Source organism: Sus scrofa, chromosome 6 (genome assembly GCF_054392235.1).
Source record: "Sus scrofa isolate SSC_HxYL_T2T_F1_AM1 chromosome 6, Sscrofa_HxYL_maternal_Yorkshire_Landrace_v2.0, whole genome shotgun sequence".
Lineage (NCBI taxonomy): Eukaryota > Metazoa > Chordata > Mammalia > Artiodactyla > Suidae > Sus > Sus scrofa.
In genome coordinates this window covers 46,815,569-46,841,458 of record NC_139388.1, presented here as the reverse complement: position 1 = coordinate 46,841,458, position 25,890 = coordinate 46,815,569, and the positions used below count along the sequence as shown (strand labels likewise).

Sequence of the window (25,890 nt, the reverse complement as noted above, 5' to 3'; positions counted from 1 at the left end):
GTAAGCAGAAGATCCCAGGCCACAGCAGTTGACCCTAGTCAGACAGTGACAACACCGGGCCCTTAACCTGTTGAGCCACCAGAGAACTCTCGATTGTCCCTGTTTTTAAGGACCCCGTTTTCTATCAGTGTTTTAGTCTCTGAGTTTCAGAATTATTTCAGCTTAATATTAAAGGACCCTGTAGGTGCAGAAGTTGAGTTTCAAACGTGACCAGCATTCCTCTGACACCCTGAGGATTTCTAACACCCCTTTTCTTCCTTTTCTGTGTGCAGCTCAGTAAGTGCGCCACATACTCCGTGGGAATGCAGAAAACTTACTCCATGATCTGCTTAGCCATAGATGATGACGATAAAACTGATAAAACCAAGAAAATCTCGAAAAAGCTTTCGTTTTTGAGCTGGAGCACCAACAAGAACAGACAGAAGTCAGCGAGTACCTTGTGCCTCCCGTCGGTCGGGGTGACAGGGCCTCCGGGCAAGAAGAAGCTCCCCTCTCCATTCAGCCTGCTCAACTCCGACAGTTCTTTGTACTAAGGCGAGGAAACAGGTGTATCTGGCGCTGACGGGGCCTTCATATTTGTGCCATCAAGGGACATTTCTCACTATTCTCAAATCCCATTTTTGCACAGTGTAGATCCACAACTGATATGACTTTATGCATGAAAGTAACAAGAGACCTCTAGAAATTTGTGGAAAACAAGTTTATTCGGGAAGCCTCACCATACTGCTGCAACTTCTTTATTATCTAAAGTATTGGAAATAGAACAGTGTGGAAATATGGCTGTTTTTAAGGACTGTGGTTCTGACTTTTAGTTACTTATTATCAGAGTTAAATTAGGATTTCCTGTATTGGTCCCCTTTGTAAGTTTCCAGTCTTGGGTGATGGTTAACTCCTTAACTCAGAATTCAGATTAACCCAAATTAAGGCAGGTCAAGGGACTGTAATGATACTTAGTGTTACTAAAAGCTGTTCCAAAGAGCTGCTGCCTAAGAAGAATTCATTAACCTAAAGCAACAATATTTTACTATTATTTCTAGATAATATGAATGCTCTTTCCAGAGAAAGTCTAGTGCCAAATTTGTCATGACTTAGTAGATAAAAGAACCATTTAGGAACAGCTTTTCTTCTATTTTATGTCCTTTAAAAGTCGCTAACACAGTGGCAGTGTTAGATGAAGAGGCTGTCTACAAGGTAGATAATATATTGTTTGATACTCAAAACACATTTCATTTTGCTTAAGTAGAAAGTAAATAATTGTATATTTTAAGAGTCTTTAAGAAGGGTTAAACACATTTTATAAGGTCAGGATGTAAATGATTCAAGTTTAGAGCTCTAATATTTGACTTTTTAAAATGACATTCTTCCTAGTGGATTTCTCTTGCTGTACGCTGGATGACACCGTGATTCTAGTAAGATTCACTGTTGACATAGTACAAGTTACATAGCTTAACAATACATTGACATGTAATTTGGAAAATTAACGAAGTTAAATCTTTTCTAGTATGTAATATCAAAAGGGAAGCAACCATAAATGGGGAAGTGTATCCGTTGCTCTTAGGGCCATTTTTGTATAAATATTTAAATAAACACATTCATTTGCCTGAGTGAATGTTTTCTTTTTTTTTTCTTTTTTCTTTTTTCTGAGTGAATGTTTTCCACTTTGATTTCACTTTCGTTCCCCCCCTTTCAAATTATTCTTACTTTAATGCACAAGATGTTTTTATTGTGATTTTTTTTTTTTTAAATTCTGAACTTTTCACAAAACAGGACTTATTCGTGTTCTTTTAGTACCCTTGAAGACATAGGTACTTTTAATAATTGCATTTACTTATTTTATTTATTTTTTCTTTTAGGGCCCTCCCATGGCATGTGGAGGTTCCCAGGCTAGGGGTCAAATTGGAGCTGGAGCTGCCAGCCACAGCAACATAGGATCCAAGCCACAGTTCCTGTTTTTTGAATAGGCAGTTACACCTTTTGATCCCCAGCCCTGGGCTCTGGCATCCTTATTTATTTTGGCTGCACCCATGGCATGTAGAAGTTCCCTGAGCCAGGAATTGGACCCTGGCCGCTGCAAGGACAATGAGCTACAGCAGTGACAATCCCAGGTCCTTGGCTGCTAGGCCACAAGGGAACTCCTGACATCTTTAATTGTATTTCTCTTTTAAATGTATCTTTTGATCCTGAGCCGTGGGCTCTCTTCTCTGGCTGCAGCTGCCCCTGCCATTCTCTGTTCTTTTCTTTTTTTGTCTTTTTAGGGCCATACCCTTGACATACGGAGATTCCCGGGCTAGGGATCGAAGCAGAACTGCAGCCGGCCTACACCACAGCCTCAGCAACTCTGGATCTGAGCCACATCTGAGGCCCACACCACAGCTCATGGCAATGCCCGATCCTTAACCCACTGAGTGAGGCCTGGGATTGAACCCAAGTCCTCATGGATACTAGTCGTGTTGGCTAACTGCTGGGCCACGAGGGGAACTCCCCTGACATCTTTCATTGTATTTCTTTCTTTTTTTTTTTTTTTTTTTTTTTTTTTTTTGTCTTTTTTGCCATCTCTTGGCCCGCTCCTGCAGCATATGGAGGTTTCCAGGCTAGGGGTGGAATTGGAGCTGTAGCCGCCGGCCTACACCAGAGCCACAGCAACGTGGGATCCGAGCTGCATCTGCAACCTACACCACAACTCATGGCAACGCTGGATCCTTAACCCATTGAGCAAGGCCAGGGACCGAACTCACAACCTCATGGTTCCTAGTCAGATCCATTAACCACTAAGCCATGACGGGAACTCCTCATTGTATTTCTTTTTTGAATGTATCTTTTGATGCTGAGCCACAGGCTCTCCTCTGGCTACAGCTGCCCCGGCCATTTCCCTGTGTCTTCCCAGTGTTGGGCAACACACTTACAAACACTTGCTTTCCCACCCTCATGCACGTTGGCTTTTTATCTTAAAATGGGAACTCCAGGCTTTCTGGGTTCAGAAGACGTATTCAATGATGATCAACAAACTGCAAGCTCCCAGGAACTGGGAGGGAGCGACGAAAAGGAAGAAAAAAAGGCAGTACAATTGTTTATTTACACTGGCAGCCACCCACAAAGCACAGGTGCATTCAGGCTGGACCTGAAGAACGGTGGCTCCGCCAGCAGGAACAAGGGGCTTAGGGTACACAGTGCTTCATTGTAGGTTTGTTTCCTTTAGACACCATCACCTTCCATGATCCCTACAGGTCAAGATCACACATTAAAATCTGCCCAGGCTGGCTTTTTGCAGAATTTGAGGGTCCATATTTAAGCCCTTAGGAAGATGCCCACCAGCGCTCTGCATGCTGGCAGGTGAGGGCAGGGCCCTAGGGCCCTTCGGGGCCCACGAACTGAAATGTTTGAGTTCAGAAAGCAGGCAGGACAAGACAACAGGCAGGTTCCACACAGGCTGTACCTCATCTTTCCCTCGTTGCTGTGGGAGGAAATTTTTTTTTTTTTGTCCTTAAAGCAAAAGCCAGATCCTGCCGTCTGGTCCACGGTGTAAAGGAGGTGCTTTGAGACGAGTGGTCACCTGGGCTGGGTGAAGAAGGCATGGACGTGCCGTGCCACTGCCTGTCCGACCACTGGCTCCAGTTCCTGGACGGAAGCATTGCTGAGCTGCTGGATACTTGGAAACCTCTGGAGCAGGAGGGGAGCCTTCACTTTTCCAACTCCTGGGATCCGTTGCACAGTTCGAAGGAGGGCTGGCTCAGAGATCACAGCCCGCTTCCTCCTGAGAACAGGGTTCTTGCTGGGCTCTTTGGTTTGTTCTTGAACCTGGGCCCAGATTAAAGGAAAAGCAGTGAGTATCCTCTAGAGGACTGGCAGTTTCCTCAAAAGTCTGTTTTGTGGACATTTTTGCTGTTTGGTTCAGCTTGACTCACCACGACAAGTGTTTCCCCATACAATGAATACAATTTTTCAGATGTCAATAAAAATTCTTTTTTTTTTTTTTTGGTCTCTTTAGGGCCGCACTCACAGGTTAGGGGCTGAATCGGAGCTGTAACCACCAGCCTACGCCAGAGCCTCAGCAACGCTGTATTGGAGCCACATCTGTGACCTACACCACAGCTCATGGCAACACCGGATCCTTAACCCGCTGAGCGAGGCCAGGGATTGAACCTGAGTCTTCATGGATGCTAGTCGGGTTCATTATTACAGAGCCACTCAGGAACTCCCCTCCCCCTACATTCTGATTTTTAACTGGTCTGAGGTAAGGCTTGTGGATCACTGTTTTTAAAAGTTCCCCATGGAATTCCTGTTGTGGCTCAGGGGTAGTCAATAAACCTGACTAGTATACATGAGAATGCCAGTTTGATCCCTGGCCTCGCTCAGGGTTAAAAGGTCCGGCATTGCTGTGGCTGTGGTGTAGGCCGGCAGCTGCAGCTTGGATTCGACCCCTAGCCTGAGAACTTCCATATGCAGAGGGTGCAGCCCTAAAAAGACAACAGAAAATTCTAATGTACAATTATGTTAATTAGTGAGGACAATGGAGAACCACCAGATTTGAAAAAAACACAACACAAAAAACTTGCAGACAGAAGTGCTAGTGCTGGAGTTCCCATTGTGGCTCAGTGGGTTAAGAATCCGACCAGTATCAATTAGGAAGCAGGTTCGATCCCTGGCTTTGCTCAGTGGGTTATGGATCCAGCATTGCTTTGAATTATGATGTAGATTTCAGATGCGGCTCGGATCCTGTGTTGCTGTGGCTGCGGCTGTGGTGTAGGCCGGCAGCTGCAGCTACAATTTGACCCCCAGTCTAGGAACTTCCATATGCCACAGGTACAGCCTTAAAAAGAAAAAAGAAGTGCTTGTGCTTCAGAGTCTCCCCCAGTGGAAAGTCATTCTTGATTCCTCCCTCTGCCACCCACCACGTACATCCCACCAGCAAGTTGCATAGATTTACCCACCAGATTCATCCAGCAGCTGTTCCTGCCCCCAACCCAGCATCTACCTGAGCTGCTGTAGCAGCTCCTCCCTATTTTTTTTCTTACCCATCCTCCTACTAGTAAGCTCTCACTAGTAAGCAAGAGACAGGTGGGGACGAGGCTAAGTAGCTGCCAGCTGAGAATGTCACCAGTCTAACTGCAGATTAGTGCAAGATGGACTGGCAGGCTAAAAATCAGGTCACCAACTTGTTCACTTTATTATACACTTGCCTAGAATGGGCAGCAAGCTCGGCTAGCTGCAGAGGCAGCTTCTGAACTTAAATTCCTGAGAAAAGTTTTAGAAACCAATCCAGAGACTGATATAGATTGATTTGATGGATTGCACCTATAGGAAGGGCAGCTGCCAGAGAAGGATCTAGGAAAGTCAATCGAGTCATAAAACAGGGCTACTGTGAAGGAACGGGAATCAGTACTTACTAACTGGGTAATGAGGCAGGCCGCTTCTATCTGGTTGGCCACTGGAAGCAACACCATCCCAAGATCCAGGACAGTAAATTTCTGTGCAGCTGGAAAGTACTGTTCACTCATCTGCGTTTTTTCAACTACTACGATTGCTTGAAGTTTAGTGGACTTCAAAGAAAGAAAGAAAAAAGACAGGCAACTCTATTGTAACAAAACTCTACTCAAGATTAAAACATGGAGTTCCCGCCGTGGTGCAGCAGAAACGAATCCAACTAGGAACCATGAGGTTTTGGGTTCAATCCCTAGCCTCGATCAGTGGGTTAAGGATCTGGAGTTGTGGTTCCGACTAGACCCCCAGCCTGGGAACCTCCATATGCCGTGGGTGCAACCCTGAAAAGACCAAAAGCCAAAAAAATCAAAATAAAAGATTAAGACACTATCCAAGAGTGCTTGGAATGGTCAATGGTTGTATATAAATTATTCCAAGGGATAGCAGGAGGAGGATAGAAGTCAATTTTCAGTTTGTTTCCTTAACTCCTTACTTACATTTCTAACTCGGACAAGTCTCTTTCTGTAGCCATTTCCTGCCACTAAATCAGCTTCGGTGATATAAAGAATGCAGGATCTGCTAGGTAAGTAAAAATCTACCGGTGTCAGGCCATCCTCAAAGATGAGTTTAATTTTCCCTGAAAATACAGACAAGAAAAAAAGTTCCATGAGCTGTGAATGAAAAGAGGGTGGAACGTTTTTAAAAAGTGGGGTGAGGCAAAAGAGCAATTGCATAGACGGAGCCCACCGACCTTGCATTCCCTGTGCCAGCTGCGACCCACGCCATTTCTCATTGGCCACAATGTGCCCAAATGGGACGTGCACGGGGCCGGTGCCATCCGGGGCGTTCCCTTCCATCGCCGGCCTCGATCTAATGAAGGGAATGCAAAACAGCACTTGAGCAGGCTCTCCAGCTTATGACCCCACATTCCACTCCAAGCCCGGGCCTCTTTGGCAGGAGCCCGTCTGCAGAGTGTTCTTTAAAAGACTGGCGTATTGGCCAAAGTCCAAAAACGAGGAGATTCCCGTCCTGGTAGTCACATCCCTCATTTCCGTCACCTGTCTGGCCCTTAACACCTCCGCTCGGTCCTTGACTTGGCTCCTCATTCCAGTCTAGGGCGGGGGCCGAGCCGCCAGGAGCCCCACCTTGACCCCAGCTCAGGGTCTCCTTTTGACAGTACCTGCAGTCTGCGCGCCACTTCCAGGTTCCCTTCTGCTCACTCCTAGACCTTCATCCTGCCCGCCCTCCGCCTCCCCTAGCGCTGGATAGGTTATGGCCTCAGAGATCGACATCTGGTCTGGCCAATAAGAGAATGGACAGCGCTCACAATTTCCGCCCTTGGAGAGGATTTGACTGGGACCCGCTGGTTGCCAAGAGCGACGGATGTGCAGTAACCTTCACTCTGATTAGTCGGGGAAAAAGCTAAGCCAATGGCCGACCTGGTTGTTTTGAAGTGTATTGCGTAGACAAGGCGTCTGGGGCGAGGCCAGCTGCAAGCAATAGGCTTTAGGGAGCCGTCCTCGGCCCTGCGGTTTGCTTGGCAGTCCAGTCCCGGTCTGGCCGCCCCTCCACACAGCAAGGATGCCCCTGGAGTTCCGGAGAGGCCGAAAGAGGCAGTTTGTAAGTAGATCCACGCCCGGCCTGTGCTTTGGCCCTTCCGCCCAGGAGTTAAGTGGGTGGGGGTTGGGGTTTGGGATGGAGGCAGGGTAGTGGCACAAGAGAAAGAGGTTTTCCTTTCGAGAAGCCCTGACTTTTCGAGTTCGAACACGACTCTTTTATCCCAGTGTCGGCCTCAGTCGGATAGAGGTGCTCTGTCTCCCCTGTAACATTCGCTCCGGTGTCCAGGAGTTCACTTCTGAAGGCACAAACCCGCTCCACTGCGGAATCTCCCCAGTGGAAAGTCATTCTTGATTCCTTCCTCCGCCACCCACCACGTACACCCCATCAGCAAGTTCCATAGATTTACCCACCAGATTCATCCGGAAGCTGTCCCTGCCCCCAACCCAGCATCTATCTGAGCTGCTGTAGCAGCTCCTCGCTATTTTTCGATCTCCTTTCCTGCCCTTCGTGGAGAGTCTGTTCTCCACAAAGCAGCCTAAGAGATTATTTTCTTATTAGTTTAGTGGCCACACGCGTGGCCTATGGAAGTTCCTGGGCCTGGGATTGAATCTGAGCCGCAGCTGCGCCCTACACCACAGCTGTGGCAACTCCGGATCACTGCGCTGGGCATAGGATCGAACATCCCCCACCGCAGCCACTCCAGCTGTTGCAGAGGGATTCTTAACCTACTGCACCAGGTTGGGAACCTGGGATTCTTTTAGGCAAACCGGACTGTGCCCAATGCACAGGCTTTCCAGCTATTCCCACCTTTCTGTTCCTTCAGGTCTTTGCTCTTCCTTCTGTCTGGAAAGCTTCCCTCCAGACCTTCCCATGGCCACTCTGTCACTGCAGGCTCCAAATCCCAGGCTCATTCTCTTACCCCTCCTCCTCCTAGTAAGTTACTCAATTCCTATAGGATCCTGACACCTGTAATTCTTTGACATCCTCCCCTCCCCCCAGTCTGTTGGTTCTACCACTGTCCTCATTACTCTTTTCCAGCCCTAATTTATTTTTTCTTTCTTTGGTTCTTTCTTTCCAGCCTTAATTTATTTCCCTTTCTTTCTTTCCTTCCTTCCTTCTTTCTTTTTTCACTTTTTAGGGCCACACCTGCAGCATATGGAAGTTCCCAGGCTAGGGGTCGAATCAGAGCTGCAGCTGCTGGCCCACACCACAGCTCACCCCAACGCTGGATCCTTAACCCACCGAGCAGGGCCAGGGATCAAACTCGAGTTGTCATGGATACTAGTCAGGTTTCTTACCTCTGAGCCACAAGGGGAACTCCCTCCAGCCCTGATTTCTAATTCCGAAGTCCATCATTATAACCACTACCCTCCTCCCACCCCCATGCCCTTGCTCCTGTCTCCCTTTTCCATACTTGCCTGGTCAAACCCAAAATCTACTTATATTCAGTTCTTCATAAACTTAATACTTTCAATACCCCATCATTTTGATAGGGATACTCCCGAACTCCTTTTCGCATTGAGATCAGGAAACACGTCTGCCTTGGCTTCCTGTTCCCAGCCCTCTGACTTGGTAAAGTCATTTTAGATTTAGCGGTTGTTGAGAAGCAATGAAGATGTAGTTAAAGCATATTTTTCCATTGCAGTTTTGCTAACTCTGCATGTTTACTGAGGTCTTAATTGCATTACTGAATTCCTCCTGTGTGTGTGCCAGATACCCACAATGAATTAATAGCTTCTGGCCACATTGGCTAAAGGGTAGACGAGCCCTTAAGTAATTCAGCAGAAGATGGTAAGGCAAGAAGTGCTGTAGAAGCACGTATTGGGGAAGGGGCAGCAAAGTCAGCCTCAAGAGTTGATCTGGGTCTTGGGAGGAGTAAGGAAAGAGAATCACCGGTGGAGAAAACAGCTTAGACAAAAGCCTGACAAAGAATGACTCTTTTGCTCTGTGGGAAGGCAATTTTTCTTTTTTCTTTTTTTTTTTTTTTTTTCTATTTACGACCACACCTGTAGCATATGGAAGTTCTCAGACTAGGGGTTGAATCGGAGCTGCAGCTGTGGCCTACCCACAGCCACAGTAGATCTGAGCTGAAGCTGTGACCACACTGCAGCTCGTGGCAACAAGGGAACACCAGGTGCTTGACCCACTGATTGAGGCCAGGGATAAAATCGGCATCGTCATGGAGACAGTGTCGGGTTCTTAACCCACTGAGCCACAGTGGGAACTCCAGGGAAGGCAGTTCCGAATGTTACAGTAGGGCGATACTGTAGGGCCAGCAAGAAATGAATCTGGAGCCATTGCTAGGAATCAACCAATAGCAGCCTTAGCAGCCTTCTGTGGCATGAGAGAACATTTCTCTGTCAGCACAAGAGTGGGGCTACCCCGGAGAGTTAGTTTTCATGCTGGGTCAAGATAGGCACATTCTGTGTTTTAGAGTCTGAGGCAGGAGAACCACACTTAGGCAGTGGTTATCCAGCACAGGGGAGGAGTGTTCACACGATAGGAGATTCACTCCATCCATCACAAAAATTAAACAAACAAACTCACAAGGCCTTTTTGGAGGACCTACTGGCTGCCAACCCCTGGGGATTCAAAGGCGAAGGAAAACCTTTCTTGTGGAGCATCTGCCAGGCAGTGAGGGACACGGGAGGCAGAGGACAGGTGTGTGTCCTGTTGAAGGGTGGAATGCAGCAGCAGCTCCTCTGGAACACGTGCTCCTGGGGTTGGCCGTGCACATGGAACTGGGGGGAGGGCTGCAGGAGCCATTGGGCAGGTCCACTCATCCTTCACTCCCCTTTTTTTTTTTTTTTTTTTTTTCTTTTCTGTCTTTTTGCCATTTTCTTGGGCCACTCCCGTGGCATATGGAGGTTCCCAGGCTAGGGGTCCAATCGGAGCTGTAGCTGCCAGCCTGTGCCACAGCAACATGTGGTCCGAGCCGCATCTGCAACCTACACCACAGCTCACGGCAACACCAGATCCTTAACCCACTGAGCAAGGGCAGGGATCGAACCCGCAACTTCATGGTTCCTAGTCGGATTCATTAACCACTGAGCCACAACCAGGAACTCCCTCATCCCTCACTCCTGACCACTGCCCAGACCCCTGGCTCTTCCCCTTGGTTTTGCCCCCTTTTTTCCCCCCCCGAACCATGTCTTCCCCCTGCCTCGTGAGCCTTTGCCAGGGTCAGTTGCAGTGGGTGCTTCTCCCTCGCTCATAAGAACATCTCAGTCTGGTATCAGCTCTTAAATGGAAACAGTCCCTCCTCTGACCCCCAGCCCACTCTTCCAGCCTCCACATCTCAGATGCCTCTGTACTTCGAGAACACTGCCGTGAATGTCTTGCCTCATTCCTTCGTTCATGTTGTTCCCTCCTCCTGAATGCCTTTCCATCACATTTCCTAACTGTGATGTCTTCGAGGACCCAGTCTAAATGCTCTGACATTTTCTCCAACAGCACATTGGTGGTCCCCTTGCTGGCCCCCAGTCCTGCAGGAGCCCTCCCCTCCCTGGGGTCCCTCAGCATTTTGTCTTTTTTTTTTTTTCTTTTTAGGGCTGCACCCTCAGCATACAGAATTTCCCAGGCTAGGGGTCAAATGGGAGCTCCAGCTGCCGGCCTACATCACAGCCATGGCCATGGCCACCCTGGATCTGAGCCACATCTGCGACCTACACCACAGCTTGTGGCCACACCGGGTCCTTAACCTACTAAGCAAGGCCAGGGATCAAACCCACGTCCTCGTGGATACTAGTCGGGTTCGTTAACTGCCGAGCCACAATAGGAACTCCTGTCTTTACCTCTCCCTTGGCACATTCCGTAATTCTGTGTTGTAGTATACATATCTGGGAGTTTTCCCTCTGTCCCCCCTCCTCCTCGAGGTGAGGACAAGGTTTCTTCATTGCTGTCCTGGCATTTTGCCTCTAGGAGGTACAGAGGAATGCCAGTGCACAGAAAATGAAGATTGGGCCAGACTCAGGAACTTCCGAGGGCCTCCCAGTTGCCTAAAGCAGGGTCCTCCGACTTTCACTGTGTGGGAACTAGTTTTTGTTACTCTGCGTCTTTGAGATAAACTCCCTAAAATCCTTACTCAGCCCCTGCCGAGTGTTGGGCAGTGGGCTCGTGCCACAGTTCCAGGGTCGACAAAGACAAGAAGGTTGCCTGCTCTCAGGGAGCTTCCATTCTGCGGGGGTGGGGCGGCAAGTGAGTGAGTAGGGTCCTCCGGGCAGTGCTGTGAGACAAGTCTGGGTGCTGGAGGGTGACTCGGGGGCATGGTCAGGGAAGGGAGGACGAGGGGACCTCACCTCTATGGGCAGCTCTGTGACAGTACCTGGGTGGGCACTCTTGCCAGGCCAGATGGGGGTTGAGGATGGCAGGGGAAGGAGTGGCCCTCCTGGGGTCGGGGGGTGGGGGAGGCTAGGTCCCTGGGTGGCCAACACAGCTGTTCCCCTCCCAGGCCCAGGAAGGGCTGGTGGGAGGACCCAGAGATGACCCTCTGTACCACTGACCACTGCTGGGTTTCCTTTGTGCAGGAACACATCATCCCTGGCCTTCTCCCTGCAGCCAGCATCGCGCCAAAGGCAGCTGTGCCCCGCACACCTCCTCCACGCAGCCCCAATCCTTCCCCAGAGAGACCAAGGTGAGTCCCCGGTGAGCAGTACCGAGGTCACTTCTGTGCTCAGCCACCAAGTGCTGGGTGCTCGAACTGTTCACACGGGTGAGAAAGATCACAAGTAGGGTGATCGGACTCATGTCCTTTGAAATAGGGATCATGGCTCCATAATGAAGCACTTAATATGGTTTCTCTGTGCCATAATGGTCTGTTCCTTTCTGTCTTTGGAATTCTCACATTTCATAATTGAATGTAATTTTTCAAAATGTTAAACACACCCCCCCCCGCCTTTTTTTTAATCCTGGCTGCCCTGTGGCATATGGAGTTCCTGGGCCAGGCATCAGATCTGTGCCACAGTTGTGAGCTAGCCCATGGCTACAGCAACGCCATATCCTTTAACCCGCTGTACCAGGCCATAGATTGAACCTGCATCTTTTAACCTGCTATACCAGGCCATAGATCGAACCTGCATCCTTTAACCCGCTATACCAGGCCATAGATCGAACCTGCATCCTTTAACCTGCCATACCAGGCCATAGATCAAACCTGCATCCTGATGCCACAGAGACGCTGCTGATTGTGCTGCCGTGGGAACTCCATTAAAAGGAATTTGAATTGTGCACATAATTTTATTTATTTATTTATTTATTTTGCTTTTTAGGGCTGCCCCCTTGGCATATGAAAGTCCAGGCTAGGGGTCAAATCAGAGCTGCAGCTGCCAGCCTACACCACAGCCACAGCAATGCAGGATCCGAGCCACGTCTGCAACCTACACAGCTCACGGCAACACCAGATCCTTTAACCCACTGAGCGAGGCCAGAGATAGAACCTGAATCCTCATGGATTCTAGTCGGATTCATTTCTGCTGCACCACGAAGGGAACTCCCATAATTTTCTTTTTAAACACAAGTCTGCCTTTCAGAAGAAGTGCTTTGCAGGAAGGAAGGAAAAGCACTTGCCAGGGCTTGGGTTCCCCATCTTCCAGTGTTCCTGATGTACCAGAGTGCTGACTTTCTTTTATACCTAAGCCCCCTGCTCATGCCGCCCTCCCCAAGATTTTAGGCACAGGAGAATTTGAGACTATTTTTTTTTATCCAGAAAAAACATGGGCATATGGCTTAACCATTAACAGTGAGAAATAATTTCATTTAAGGGTCGTACCGAGAGTTCTTGTTGTGGCTCAGCGGGTTAAGAACCCAACTAGTATCCATGAGGATTCGGGTTCAATCCCTGCCTACTCAGTGGGTTAAGGATTCAGCATTGCCACAAGCTGCAGTGTAGGTCGCAGATGTGCCTTGGATCCTGCGATGCTTCCACTGGGCTGCAGCTCTGATTTGACCCCTAACCTTGGAACTTCCATATGCAGTGAGTGCGGCTCTAAAAAGGAAAAACAAAAAACAAAAAAAAAATGGGAGTACCTTCTTTGAGACTGAAATACTGTATGCCTCCTGATAACCAACACTTTGAAATACTTTTAGTGTTTGTTTTTCCCTTCAGTATAATCTTCATAATAAGAATAGCCATTTATTAGTGTTTACTCTGTGCCAGGGACTCTGGTTGGTGTTAAGAAGCATTGTTTCATTTCATCCTCTCAACAATCCCATGAGAGAGGGAGGGCCTTTAGCCTCTTTGTGTTGAGCTCAAGCGCTAGTCATTGCCCTGGAGTCTCATGGCTGGTGGGTGGTGGCATCGCCGTGATGCCCTTGTGGGTCTGTCCAGCTCTTCAGTGTTTGTGTGAACAATGCTTAAGTTGTGTCATTAGAACTAAAATGTTTATGTACCAGCAGTAGTGAGAGGGTTGGCTTATAAAGCAGAAAAATAAGAGGGCACCTGGGAGTTTCCATTGTGGCTCCGTGGAAACTAATCTGACTAGCATCCATGAGGATGCAGCTTCGATTCCTGGTCTTGCTCAATGGGTTAAGGATACGGCGTTGCTGTTGGAGATGCAGCTTGGATCCTGGGTGGCTGTGGCTAGAAGCTGTAGCTCCGATTAGACCCCTAGCCTGGGAACCTCCATATGAGGCAAGTATGGCGCAAAAAAAAAAAAAGGGAGAGATCATCTCATTTCATGGCATGTGTGCTGTTGACTCATTAGAAAAACTCTGTAATCTCCTGTGTTTTACGAAACTATGTTCCTGGGTGTTCTGGCTGTGGCACAGCAGGATCAGTGGCTTCTCTGCAGCACCAGGATGCAGGTTTGATCCTTGGCCAAGCAAGGTGGTGGGTTAAAGGATCTGGCATTGCTGCAGCTGTAGTGGCGGGTTAAAGGTTGAAACTGTGGCTCAGATCTGATCCCTGGCCCCGGGAACTCCATATGCTGTGGGGCAACCAAAAAAGAAAAATATATATATATTCCTGGGAGTTCCTGTTGTGGCTCAGTGGTAACGAACCTAACTAGTATCCATGAGGCCACAGGTTCGATTCCTGGCCCTGCTCAGTGGGTTAAGGTTCTAACATTGCCACGAGCTGGGGTGTAGGTTGCAGAGGTGGCTCAGATCTGGTGTTGCTATGGTTGTGGCTTAGGCGGCAGCTGCAGCTCCAATTTGACCCCTAGACTGGGAACTTCCATGTGCTGTGGGTGTGGCCCTAAAAAGCCAAAATATATATGTATATATATATATGTATATATATATGTGGTATATATATATATACCACAGCTCACAACAATGCCGGATCCTTAACCCACTAGGGGAGGACAGGGATCAAACCCACAACCTCATGGTTCCTAGTCAGATTCGTTTCTGCTGCACCATGAAGGGAACTCCCAGCAATCACTTCTGTTTCCTCCTTCCCATCCTCTGCTACTGTTACACATTTTAATTCTGTTATAAACCCCACAATATGTTGTTCTTATTTTTGCTTTAAACAGTCTTTTATCTTTTTTAAAGCAGTTTTATTGAGGTATAATGCAAGTACAATAAGCTGTACATACTTAAAATTAATAATTTGATGTTTCGACATGTTTAGACCAGTGAAATCAGAACCACAATCACTGTAACAGATACATCTATCATCCCATCAAGTTTCCTCCTGCTCCTTTGTAATTCTTCCCTCCCTCCCTCTCTCTCTCTCCCTCTCTTCCTGTACCTCAGCCCAGCCCACCCTCACTCCACCCCAGGAACCATTGGTCTGCTTTCTACCGCTACAGATCAGTCTATATTTTCTAGAATTTTATGTAAATAGATTTACACAAAATAATTATGCTGGCTTCTAGGAGTTCCCATCATGGTTCAGCAGTTAAACGAACCCGACTAGCATCCATGAGGACACAGGTTCGATCCCTGACCTTGCTCAGTGGGTTAAGGATCTGGCTGTGGTGTAGGTCACAGACACAGCTAGGATCTGGTGTTGCTATGGCTGTAGTGCAGGTCGGCAGCTACAGCTCCGATTGGACCCCTAGCCTGAGAACCTCCATATGCCATAGGTACTGCCCTAAAAAGACAAAAAAAATAGTTATTATGCTGACTTCTTTTACTCAGAAAAGTTATATTTGAGATCATCCATGTGGTCATGAAAATCAGTAATTCATTCTTTTAATTCCTGAGTAGCATAATTCCATTATGTGAACATGCCACTCTCTGTCTGTCTGTTCACCTGTTGCTGGACACGTGGGCAGTTTCTAGCCTTTTGGCTTCTAGAAATAAAGCTGCTATGAACATGTGTGCACAAAGCTTTGGACCTGTGCTTTCATTTCTCTTGGACAAATATCTGGGAGTGGGGTAGGCGGGCCGTATACTAAGGCTGTAGTTAACCTATTAAGAAAGCACCAAAGCTGTCAGTCCGTGTACGTTCCTGTCAGCAACGTCCGAGTTCCCGTTCCTTCACATCCTCACCGACACTTGGTGCGTTCAGTTGTGAGCGTGTGTTGTTTGACAATTAGCCGTTAGTTCTCATTCACACTGACTGTCCGTAGGTTTTGGAAGGTGGTGACAGGTGCACAGGTAAAAATGTCTATGGAGCTTGTTGGGTGACTCTCCATCTTCATTACGCTTTCTGGACAGCCAGACTGAGAAAGGACGTTCCTTATTCCTTTGGCCCAGACAGCTTTGTTGAGCCTGGAGTCCACCTGCACATCTGTAGTTCCTATCAACTTCCTGGCAAATTTCTGGATCTCTTCAAATGTCCAAGGGACATCTATCTATCTTCCTTCCTTCCTTCCTTCCTTTCTTTCTTTCTTTGTTTTCCTTTCCTTCTTTCCTTTCCTTCTTTCCTTCCTTCTTTCCTTCCTTCTTTCTTTCCTTCTTTCCTTCTTTCTTTCTTTCCTTCTTTCCTTCCTTCTTTCCTGCTTTTCTTTTCTCTTCTTTTCTTTTCTTTCTTTCTTTTTTCCTCAGGGGAAAGTGCGAGGGGCGCCTTTCCTGATATCCCCCCTACTGATGCACTTATGAATGGGGTGTGGGGGGAGCTCTGGTTGTCACCTCCTTGTTGGCAGAACGGTCCCTTCTTCTTGCCACACTTTGTTGTGGGAACCATTCTGCCAGGTGGGTTGAAGGGATGGTTTGGCCAGCGCCCCCCCCCTTTTTTTGCTTTTTAGGGCCACACTCGCAACATGTGGGGGTTCCCAGGCTAGGGATCAAATCAGAGCTATAGCCACCAGCCTACACCACAGCCACAGCAACCCCGGATCTGAGCCGCTTCTTCGACCTTTACCACAGCTCATGACAGTGCCGGATCATTAACCCACTGAGTGGGGCTAGAGATCACACTTATATCCTCATGGATCCTAGTCGGGTTCGTTAACTGCTGAGCCACAAAGGGAACTCCACTATGCTGTTTTTTAAAGTTGTTTTTTCTCTCTCTGTATTTCATTTTTTTATCATTTTGCCTTCAGTAATCTTTTCTTCTGCAATATGTAATCTACTGCTAATCTCACCCCATATAATTTTCATCTCCTAAAATTCAAGGATTTTTTTCTAATATTCCATGTCTCTACTGAGCTTTTTGAACATATGGAACACAGCTACAATAACTGTCTTAATGTCCTTCTCTGCTAATTCTAACGTGTTCAGTTCTGAATGGATTTTGACTGATTATTCTCTTCATAATAGGTCACGTTTTTCTGTCTCCTTGCACACCTGGGTATCTTTGCATACTAGACATTGTTGTGAGTTTGACCTTGTTGATTGCGAGGTGTTTTTGTATTGCCTTAAGTCATCTTTTTTTTAATCAAAGTGGTTTTTTTTTTGTTTTTTTTTTTTTGCATTTTCTAGGGCCGCAGCTGCGGCATATGGAGGTTCCCAGGCTAGGGGTAGAATCGGAGCTGCAGCTGCTGGCCTACGCCAGAGCCACAGCAACTCGGATCCGAGCCTCGTCTGTGATGTACACCATAGCTCACGGCAACACTGGATCCTTAACCCATTGAGCGAGTCCAGGGATCAAACCCACAACCTTATGGTTCCTAGTCGGATTCGTTAACCACTGAGCCATGACGGGAAATCCAAGCCATCTTTTTTTTTTAATGATTTTAATTTTTTCATTATAGCTGGTTTACAGTGTTCCGTCAGTTTTCTGCTGTACAGTAAAGTGACCCAGCCACACAGACATATATACATTCTTCTTCTCACATTATCTTCCATCACATTCCATCATGAGTGATTGGATATAGTTCCCTGGGCTATACTGCAGGCTCTCCTTGCTTATCCACTCCAAAGGCAATAGTTTTTGCATCTATTAACCGCAGACTCCCAGTCCATCCCACTCCCTCCCCCTCCTGTTATAAGTCGTCTTGAATTTTGTTCTGGATGTAGTTAAGGTACTTGGAACTGGTTTGATCTTTGGCTCTGGTTTTTATGTTTTGTTAGGCAGGGATTGGGGCAGTGTTCAATCTAGGGCTACTTAGTCTCCAGTGCTTTGGGAATACTGTACCCGGTGTCCCATGAATCACAGCGCTTTCCCATCTGTCTGGTGGGAACAGGCACTGCCCCCAGCTGTGTAAGCACGTGGCACTGTTCTTCTAACCCTCGTGTGTAGTGTCCTCACACTCTTGCACTGAGGAGCACTTTGCCAAGCACTTGGGGGCCTTCTGCTGGTTTGCAGAGTTCTCTCTGCTCAGCTTTCCCTTTTCTGGTCCTCCGTCTTGCAAACTCTATCTGCCTCAGGGTTCCCGGACTCTTCACCCCATCTCCGCAACTGAGGGCATCTGCCCACCTCCACCCCCCCCTTCCTCCTCCCTGTGCTGTGACCTGGAAGCTCTCTCAGGCAGTATGCAGGCACCATTCACGGTGAGCCTGTTGTCTGTTTTACTCTTTCAAGCAGGAGGGTAAACCAGTTACTCTGTCTTTCCTATGTCATAGTTTTGGATAATTTGCAGGATTTTAAAGTGCCTTTTCATTTCTATTATATCTTTTTATATCCCCCCAAACATTCTGAGCTTTCATTTTTTTAATTAATTAATTAACTTATTTATTTATTTATTTATTTTAGGGCCACACCTGAGGCATGTGGAAGTTCCCAGGCTAAGGGTTGAATGGGAGCTGCAGCCACCAGCTTATACCACAGCCACAGCAATGCCAGATCCAAGCCACATCTGTGACCTGCACCACAGCTTATGGCAATGCCAGATCCCTGGCCCACTGATCGAGGCCAGGGATCAAACCCACATCCTCATGGATACTAGCTGGGCTCATTAGCACTGAGCCACAATAGGAACTCCTGAGCTTTCATTTTATTAGGTATGCTACTTGAATATACACTCCCTATATCACAGACTGCTTTTGTCTCCCATTGGGTTAAAAATCTTAGACAAAATATTGAATGTCTACAAAAGACAGAGAACAGTAATACCTGTTCATACAGTTGCTGTAAGAGTGAAGTGAGATTATCTGCTGGCACATAATAGGCTATGGGCGTGTAGTCAGCAGATACGCACGGAACTCTTCGGAGGTGAAAGTAAGCCTTGATTAATGCATGCGTCCTGTTGCTGATCCTTCGGCTTGAAGGTGGTGTCCCCTTGGCTCACTGGGATGTTTTTGCCCGTAGGTCCGCCCTGGCTGCGGCCATTCTGGCAACAACGTTGACGGGCCGGACCGTTGCCATTCCTCAGCCTCGCCGCAGATCCCACTCCGAGAGTGACACGACCTACAATGAAAAGGACAGTTTCATCGAGCCCTATGCCACCACCTCGGAGCTGAGGCCTCTGTAAGGACCGTGACAGGAGCTCAACTTCTTCCCAGGGCAGGAAAGAGCAGCTGTGTGTGTGTGGTTGAGACGAGAGCTTAGTGCTCAGGTACTAAGTACTTAGTGCTCAGGCACCAGTGTCAAAGGAGTGCTGTCCTGGGACATTAATCGCTCTTGAATCGTATCCCAGTTTTCCTCGGAGTGAATCATGTTAAATTATAGCTTGTGAAAGCACTGTTTGCTTTCATGGCAGCATTGAATCCCGTGCTGCTTTTGGCCACAGCCTGAGGGGGTGAGAGTTGTCTCTCACCACCTCCCTTGTATCTCCTCTCTGAACGGTCACACTGACTTTGCCTTCACTGACACACTGTAACCTTTCTTTCTTCTTCTTCTTTTTTTTTTTTTTTCTGTCTTTTTAGGGCTGCATCCACAGCATCTGGAAGTTCCCAGGCTAGGGGTTGAATTGCAGCTACAACTGCCAGCCCACGCCACAGCCACCGCAACACAGGATCTGAGCTGCATCTTCAGCCTACACCACAGTTCATGGCAACGTCAGATCCTTTAATCCACTGAGCAAGCCCAGGGATCAAACCCATGTCCTCATGGATACTAGTCGTGTTCATTTCTGCTGAGCCACAATGGGAACTCCCTAACCTTTCCTTCGTCTGCCATCGTTTTCTCTGTTGCTCAAGCTGGGGCATGTCCAGGAGCTGAGGGGAGAGGACCATGTGGGCCTGGGATGAGCTTTCTGGACAGAGGAGAGGGAGCGTGACACATTGGGCAGCTGAAGGAAGATGTTTGTGGCTGGGAGGACTAGAGTGAGTGGGGGAGGCATTGGAGATGGGGCTGGCGGAGCGGGCAGGCTGGGGGTGCTTTTGGCGTCCTGTTCCAAGGTCTGGTGTCTCCCCCAGGGGCCTTGGGAAGTCACTGAGGACTTTAAGGGTTCGTGGGGATGGGGTGGGAAGTACATAATCAGATTTGCCTTTTATCTGCCATGTTTAATCAGTTTTGGTTTTAGGTTTTCTGTTTGTTTTTTTAACATACCAAATAGTCTCTTTTTTCTTCTTCCTTTTTAGGGGCTACACTTCACCATATGGAAGTTCCCAGGCTAGGGATCCAATTGGAGCTGCAGCTGCTGGCCTACACCACAGCCACAGCAACACTGGATCCAAGCTGTGTCTGTGACCTACACCGCAGCTCACGGCAACGCCAGATCTTTAACCCACTGAGTGGGGCCTGGGATCCAACCTGCGTCCTCATGGATACCGGTCAGGATTGTTACTGCTGAGCCACAATGGGAACTCAGCAAATAGTCTGATTTTTTATGTAGTAAGAGTTATCAGGCTTTCTTTCTCTCTCTTTTTTTTTTTTTTTTTTTTTTTGCTTGCGCCCATAACATATGGAAATTCCCAGGCCAGGGATCTAACCCTCACCACAGCAGTGACCCAAACTGCTTCAGTGACAGTGTCTGATCCTTAACCCACTGTGCCCCCCGAGAACTCCTATCAGTTTTTTCTTTCTGGTTTCCGGCATTATGGTCAAATCTAGAAAGATTTCCCCCATTATAACATTAGTCAGATGCTCACATATCTCTTTCTAGGATGTGTTTGTATTTTCGGTTTTTACCTCTTACTCTTAGACCCTGTGTGGGGGATGTTTGAATATAGCCTGTTTTCCTCCTGGTCAGAATTTATTCTTTGGCTGACTAAGAACAAAGATGAGGAGGTGATTCTGAAATTCATTGGAAAGAAGAAGCAGATAAGACCCTAAGAAGAAATCTGGAAAGACTCTGGGGAGGGCTGCCTTAGCCCCATATAGTTGACATGGTTAGAATGAAGGAGGGCTGGTTCAGCAGTAGACAGATGCCCGTGAACACCTTGAGGTGAGACTCGTGTTTGCCAGCATATTGAGGCCTTAATAAAGGCAGTCCTGGGAGTTCCTGTCGTGGCTCAGTGGTTTATGAATCCAACTGGAAACCATGAGGTTGCGGGTTCGATTCCTGGCCTCGCGCAGTGGGTTAAGGATCCGGCGTTGCCGTGAGCTGTGGTGTAGGTTGCAGACGCGGCTCGGATCCCGCGTTGCTATGGCTCTGGTGTAGACCAGCGGCTACAGCTCGGATTCCACCCCTAGCCTAGGAACCTCCACATGCCGCGGGAGTGGCCCTAGGAATGGCAAAAAGACAAAAAATATAAATAAATAAATAAAGGCAGTCCCCAGGTCAAAAGGAAATGAAAGGATTCAACAGTGTATTGGCAAGCAGTATCAGAAAAAGTATCAGGAAAAAAAAAAAAATCAACCTTGCCTTGAGCCTTGCCTAATTCAAACCAAAACAAATTCCTGTTGAATGAACGGATTAATTTGTATATACACAGAGATAAGGCCTTGAAATCCTATATCCAGTCTTATCAAGCCTCTCAGAGGGAGATGCCTGCTCTTCTAAGCCAAGAATTTGAGGGTGTTCCCCTCATGGCTCAGTGGAAGCAAATCTGACTAGTATCCATGAGGATGCAGATTCAATCCCTGGCCTCACTCAGCGGGTTAAGGATCCAGCGTTGCCATGAGCTGTGGTGTAGGTCATAGACACAGCTTGGATCCCTCGTGGCTGTGGCTGTGGCGTAGGCCAGTGGCTACAGCCCCAATTTGACCCCCAGCCTGGGCACCTCCATGTGCTGTGGGTGCAGCTCAAAAAAGAAAGACACACACACTCAGAAAAGCCAAGAATTTGGGAGGTTAAAAGAAATTATTTTTTATTTAAAAAAAAATTCATTTTATTGAAGTATAGTTGATTTAGAATGTGATTATTTCTGTTGTACAGCAAAGCGATTCAGTCATATATACCTTCTTTTTCATATTTTTTTCCATTATGGTTTATCACAGGATATTGAATATAGACATCTCCCCCCCCACACACCAGTTTTTTTAATCATCTCTGTGTTAAAGAAATCTACACCAGAATTCCCTGGTGGTGCAGCAGGTTAAGGATCTGCTGGTGTTGCTGCTGTGGCGCTGGCATTGCTGCCTGGCCTGGGAACTTCCACAGGCCGTGGGTGAGGCCAAAACAAGAAAAAGGAGAAAAGTCTATATAGCCAAAATAAAATGAATAGAATAGGAAGATATTTATAGTAAATTCAAAGTCAGTGTTTTACTTGTAGTAGATGGGAAAGGTAGTTTCAAATCGGAATGGACATATTAGAAGCAGAGTAGATAAAGGGCCAAGGACACGAGTGGACAGTTCATAATGGAGTAACCAGGGCTCACACACAGAATAGTATCCGGCCTCGGAGTTCCCGTCCTGGCTCAGTGGTCAACAAACCTGACTAGCATCCATGAGGACGTGGGTTCGATCCCTGTCCTCGCTCAGTGGCTTAAGGATCTACTGTTGCTGTGAGCTGTGGTGTAGGTCGCAGACGCAGCCCAGCTCTGGTGTGGCTGTGGGGTAGGCCAGCAGCTGTAAGTCGGATCAGACCCCTAGCCTGGGAACCTCCATATGCCGCGGGTGCGGCCCTAAAAAGACAAAAAGACGAAAACAACAACAACAACATACAAACATCTAGTTAAAAAAATCCAGTCTCGGTAACAAATGCATATTTTTACGGTGAGATTTCAATTCTTTTGGCAAGTTTTAGGGGGTTACTACCCCCCCTAGTCACAGGCTGGGGAAATGATTGTGTGCACCTGCATGTGGACCCATGAAATATTCACAGTGTTCGACTCAGCAGTTCTCCATATGGTGGTTCGTTTAATGAGACTCGTCCTAAATACACAAGAGATTGATGTTGATGTTCGTGACAGGGTTATTTGTGAGAGTGAAACCGGGGGGTGGGGGGGAGCTGACTGGGGGGGGATGGCTGCCTAAACTGATGTATCTGCTCTTGCCTTTTACGTTGACCTCACCTGTTAACGAGGAGGCACGTGGTATGGTGTGCAGTCATGATCACTGTAAAAACCTAGGTGAAAAGCTCAGGAAAAATGCTCAGAGTGTCCAGAGAGATGGAATAGTGGATGGGTTCACCATTTAGCTTCTATATATTTTGTGATGTGGTTGGAATACCTCATGGTGGCTCTTAGAGGCCGTGTGTTTAACACATGTACATATCACTGGGCGTTTGTTGGTTTTGCTCTTGAACGTACTGCTACAGACCGCACTGGCAGAATGAGACAGGAAGATCTTCTTTGCCGTCCTTTGAAATGCTGGGCTACGAGGACAAAGAGGACACTGACACACACCTGTCATCCAGCCACAAGGACGCCAGTGTTCCTAGAGAAGAGGAAGGTCTCAGCAGTGCCCTGTATGCCCTGCCCCACAGAAATCAGGTGCGTCCAGCAGTTCCTCTGCACCTTGACATTAACCCATGATGTGTGTCCAGTGCATTAGTAAGGACTTTCCTTTTTCTTTTCTGCTTTGAATAGCTTTTGTTTGGAGGCTTATTGTTTTAACATGTCCAATCTCATTTTCTGTCTTATTAGGCTAAAGTCCAAAACTCTTGCCTTTATCTTTTAAGACAAGTCCCTCAAAGACAGAGATAAAACTTCGTGTTCTTCTTCTTCTTTTTTTTTTTTTTCTTTTGCTTTTTAGGGCCGCACCCATGGCATATGGAGGTTCCCAGGCTACAGGTTGAATCGGAGCTGTAGCCACCGGCCACAGCCACAGCCATGCTGGATCTGAGTCACATCTGCAACCTACACCACTGCTCACGGCAACACCAGATCCTTAAACCACTGAGCGAGGCCAGGGATCAAACCTGCAACCTCATGGTTCCTAATCGGATTCATTAACCACTGAGCCATGACAGGAACTCCCATCTTCACCTTCTTAATGTCGATTTCCATCTGATGCTAGTCAGCCTGCTCTTTCCTTTGACCCTCCCATGCTAATTTTCCTGTCACTTTTCTGTATCATTGTGCATGTTGCAATGTTTCTTCAAATTCATGCCTGACAAGAGGAGTATCGTGACTTGTCTGTCTGTAGTTCTGGACATTCTTTGAGTGCTTACCATACGTGAGGATCTAGTTCAAGCTTACATGCATTGATCTCCTGCTGTCTTGGGGACGGGTTCCATTTATCGCCCTGTCACACGTCAGGGAACTGAGGTTCTGGAGAAGTTGAAGGATCCAGTTTCTCCCCCATTGCCCAGGTGCTCTGGTTTAAACTCAGCAATCCTAGGGTCTTCGAAACTGGTTAGCGTCATTTCTTTAATGGCAGAAGACAGCCCCATAATTTCTTTTTCGTTTCTCTTTTTTTAACATCACTGTAAATGTTATTCGTAGTGACTATCAGACTTACAGCCTCAAACTCTACCACTGGTTATCCTCCACTTTTTTTTTGGCCACACCCCAGACATGCAGAAGTTCCCAGGCCACAGCAGTGACCATGCTAGATCCTTAACCCAGGGAGCCACTAGGGAATTCCTATCCTTCCCTATATTGAACCACATTTTAAATGACCTTAGGGAACTTATTTTGAGGAATCCATATGCAAATGTTTAGGAACTAACCATCACTTTCTAGTACTTGTTTTGGTTTTCTTGGCCACACCCACAGCATATGGTAGTTCCTAGGCCAGGGATTAAACCCATGCCAGAGCAGTAACCAGAGCCACCACAGTGACAATGTCAGAGCCTTAACCTGCTGAGCCACCAGGGAACTCCTAGCATATCTAGACTTTAACATGCAGTTAGGTTTCTCTACACCAAGGAGTACCGGACCGGCAGAGAGCTGCCAAGAACCCAAAGGAGGTCTGGCCCAGGCCTCTCAAAGGCCTACAAGAGCTCCCACTGCCCCTCAGTATGCACACTTCCTGGCTAGTGTTTTGTGGGGTTTTATGGTTGTTTTTTTTTTTTTTTTTTAGGGCCACACTGGAGATATATGGAGGTTCACAGGCTAGGATCCAATCAGAGTTGAAGCCGCCAGCCTACACCACAGCTATAGCAATGCCAGATCCAAGCCACATCTGTGATCTACACTACAGCTCACCTCAATGCCTGATACTTAACCCACTGAGTGAGGCCAGGGATTGAACCTGCATCCTCATGGATGCTAGTCAGATTCATTTCCGCTGGGCCATGATGTGAACTCCCCTTTTTAAAAATTTTATGGCCATACCTGTGGCACATGATGGGCCAGAGATTGAACCCACGCCTCCGCGCCGACCCTAGCCACTGCAGTCGGGTTCTTAACCCACTGTGCCACAGCGGGGACTCCTCACTTAACTCTTTGGGAAGTGAAGCTTGCTACTACATTTCCCTTAGAGGAGAGAGATTATAGTGACCTGTGCAAACTCCCTTGTCATTTCCAGGTCAAGCAGTTTCCATTTTAGGCAAGTCTGTTGTGGTGGCTCTAGGACCCATGTGAATACAGAAATTTTTTTAGTTTTTATTTTTTTTTATTTTTTTGGTCTTTTTGCTATTTCTTTGGGCTGCACCCGAGACATATGGAGGTTCCCAGGCTAGGGGTCGAATCAGAACTGTAGACACCGGCCTACGCCAGAGCCACAGCAACGCGGGATCTGAGTCACGTCTACAACCTACACCACAGCTCACGGCAACACCGGATCGTTAACCCACTGAGCAAGGGCAGGGACCGAACCCGCAACCTCATGGTTCCTAGTCGGATTCGTTAACCACTGCGCCACGACGGGAACTCCCCAGAAATTTTTTTTAATTTAAAAATTTGATAATAAAACTAACGCTGTCAAGGGTTGGTGAGGATACGGGGGAGCTCTCTCTTGCTGTGGGAGTGGAAGTTGGTACCACCACTTTGAGGAACCAATTGACACTGTCTGTTAAAGCTGAGCAGGTACATTTTCTATAAGCCAGTCCCCCCACCCCCATGAGGAGTAGAAAATAATATGGCACATTAGTATTCTCATTCTCCAGAATGAGCAAGTATTGACATCTTAGGTTTTTTTTTTTTTTGGTCTTTTCTAAGGCCACACTTGTGGCATATGGGGGTTCCCAGGCTAGGGGTCTAATTGGAGCTGTTACTGCCCACCCACGCCAGGGCCACAGCAACATCAGATCTGAGCCAGGTCTGCGACTTACACCACAGCTCACGGCAATGCCGGATCCTTAACCCACTGAAAGAGGCCAGGAATCAAACCCGCAACCTCATGGTTCCTAGTTGGTTTTGTTAACCACTGCGCCACGACGGGAACTCCAGATTTGTTAATAAAAGACATAAAATTACAAATAGGG

At 47.5% G+C, this 25,890-nt stretch overlaps 3 protein-coding genes across 6 annotated transcripts in view; 2 read left to right on the top strand and 1 right to left on the bottom strand.

Moving 5' to 3' along the window:
• The window catches only part of RHPN2 (rhophilin Rho GTPase binding protein 2), a 70,692-nt gene extending 69,088 nt beyond the window's left edge, over nucleotides 1-1,604 (top strand). For all 3 annotated transcript variants that reach the window (XM_021094286.2, XM_084960396.1, XM_021094287.2), the window contains one exon: nucleotides 273-1,604. In XM_021094286.2, coding sequence (XP_020949945.1) covers nucleotides 273-533 — 261 coding nt within the window. In that variant the 3' untranslated portion in view covers nucleotides 534-1,604. The remainder of the gene's footprint in view (nucleotides 1-272) is intronic.
• A 1,450-nt stretch (nucleotides 1,605-3,054) lies between these two features.
• Nucleotides 3,055-6,675, bottom strand: FAAP24 (FA core complex associated protein 24). 2 transcript variants are annotated; one of them, XM_003355844.5, is made up of 5 exons: nucleotides 6,477-6,675; nucleotides 6,170-6,288; nucleotides 5,916-6,055; nucleotides 5,385-5,537; nucleotides 3,055-3,795 (listed from the first exon to the last, which is right to left on the bottom strand). In XM_003355844.5, exons 2-5 carry the CDS (start codon nucleotides 6,273-6,275, stop codon nucleotides 3,547-3,549), a joined length of 648 nt encoding a protein of 215 aa, XP_003355892.1. In that variant the 5' UTR covers nucleotides 6,276-6,288; nucleotides 6,477-6,675; the 3' UTR covers nucleotides 3,055-3,546. The 2 variants fall into 2 exon arrangements, with proteins under 2 accessions (XP_003355892.1, XP_003355891.1); XM_003355843.5 differs by having other exon boundaries at nucleotides 6,599-6,675.
• Nucleotides 6,676-6,891: 216 nt separating this feature from the next.
• The window catches only part of CEP89 (centrosomal protein 89), a 79,884-nt gene continuing 60,885 nt past the window's right edge, over nucleotides 6,892-25,890 (top strand). The window contains 4 exon segments of the mRNA XM_084960366.1: nucleotides 6,892-7,038; nucleotides 11,505-11,611; nucleotides 18,560-18,718; nucleotides 22,837-23,011. Coding sequence (XP_084816492.1) covers nucleotides 7,000-7,038; nucleotides 11,505-11,611; nucleotides 18,560-18,718; nucleotides 22,837-23,011 — 480 coding nt within the window. The 5' untranslated portion in view covers nucleotides 6,892-6,999.

Excerpts from the sequence above, each read along its gene's own strand:
- FAAP24 (XM_003355844.5), bottom strand. The coding sequence starts at position 6,275 with ATGGAAGGGAACGCCCCGGATGGCACCGGCCCCGTGCACGTCCCATTT. Across the intron at positions 6,056-6,169 it reads GCTGGCACAGGGAATGCAAG|GGAAAATTAAACTCATCTTT; the intron begins GTCGGTGGGCTC and ends CTGTATTTTCAG. Across the intron at positions 5,538-5,915 it reads GACTTGTCCGAGTTAGAAAT|TCCACTAAACTTCAAGCAAT; the intron begins GTAAGTAAGGAG and ends CTTTCTTTGAAG.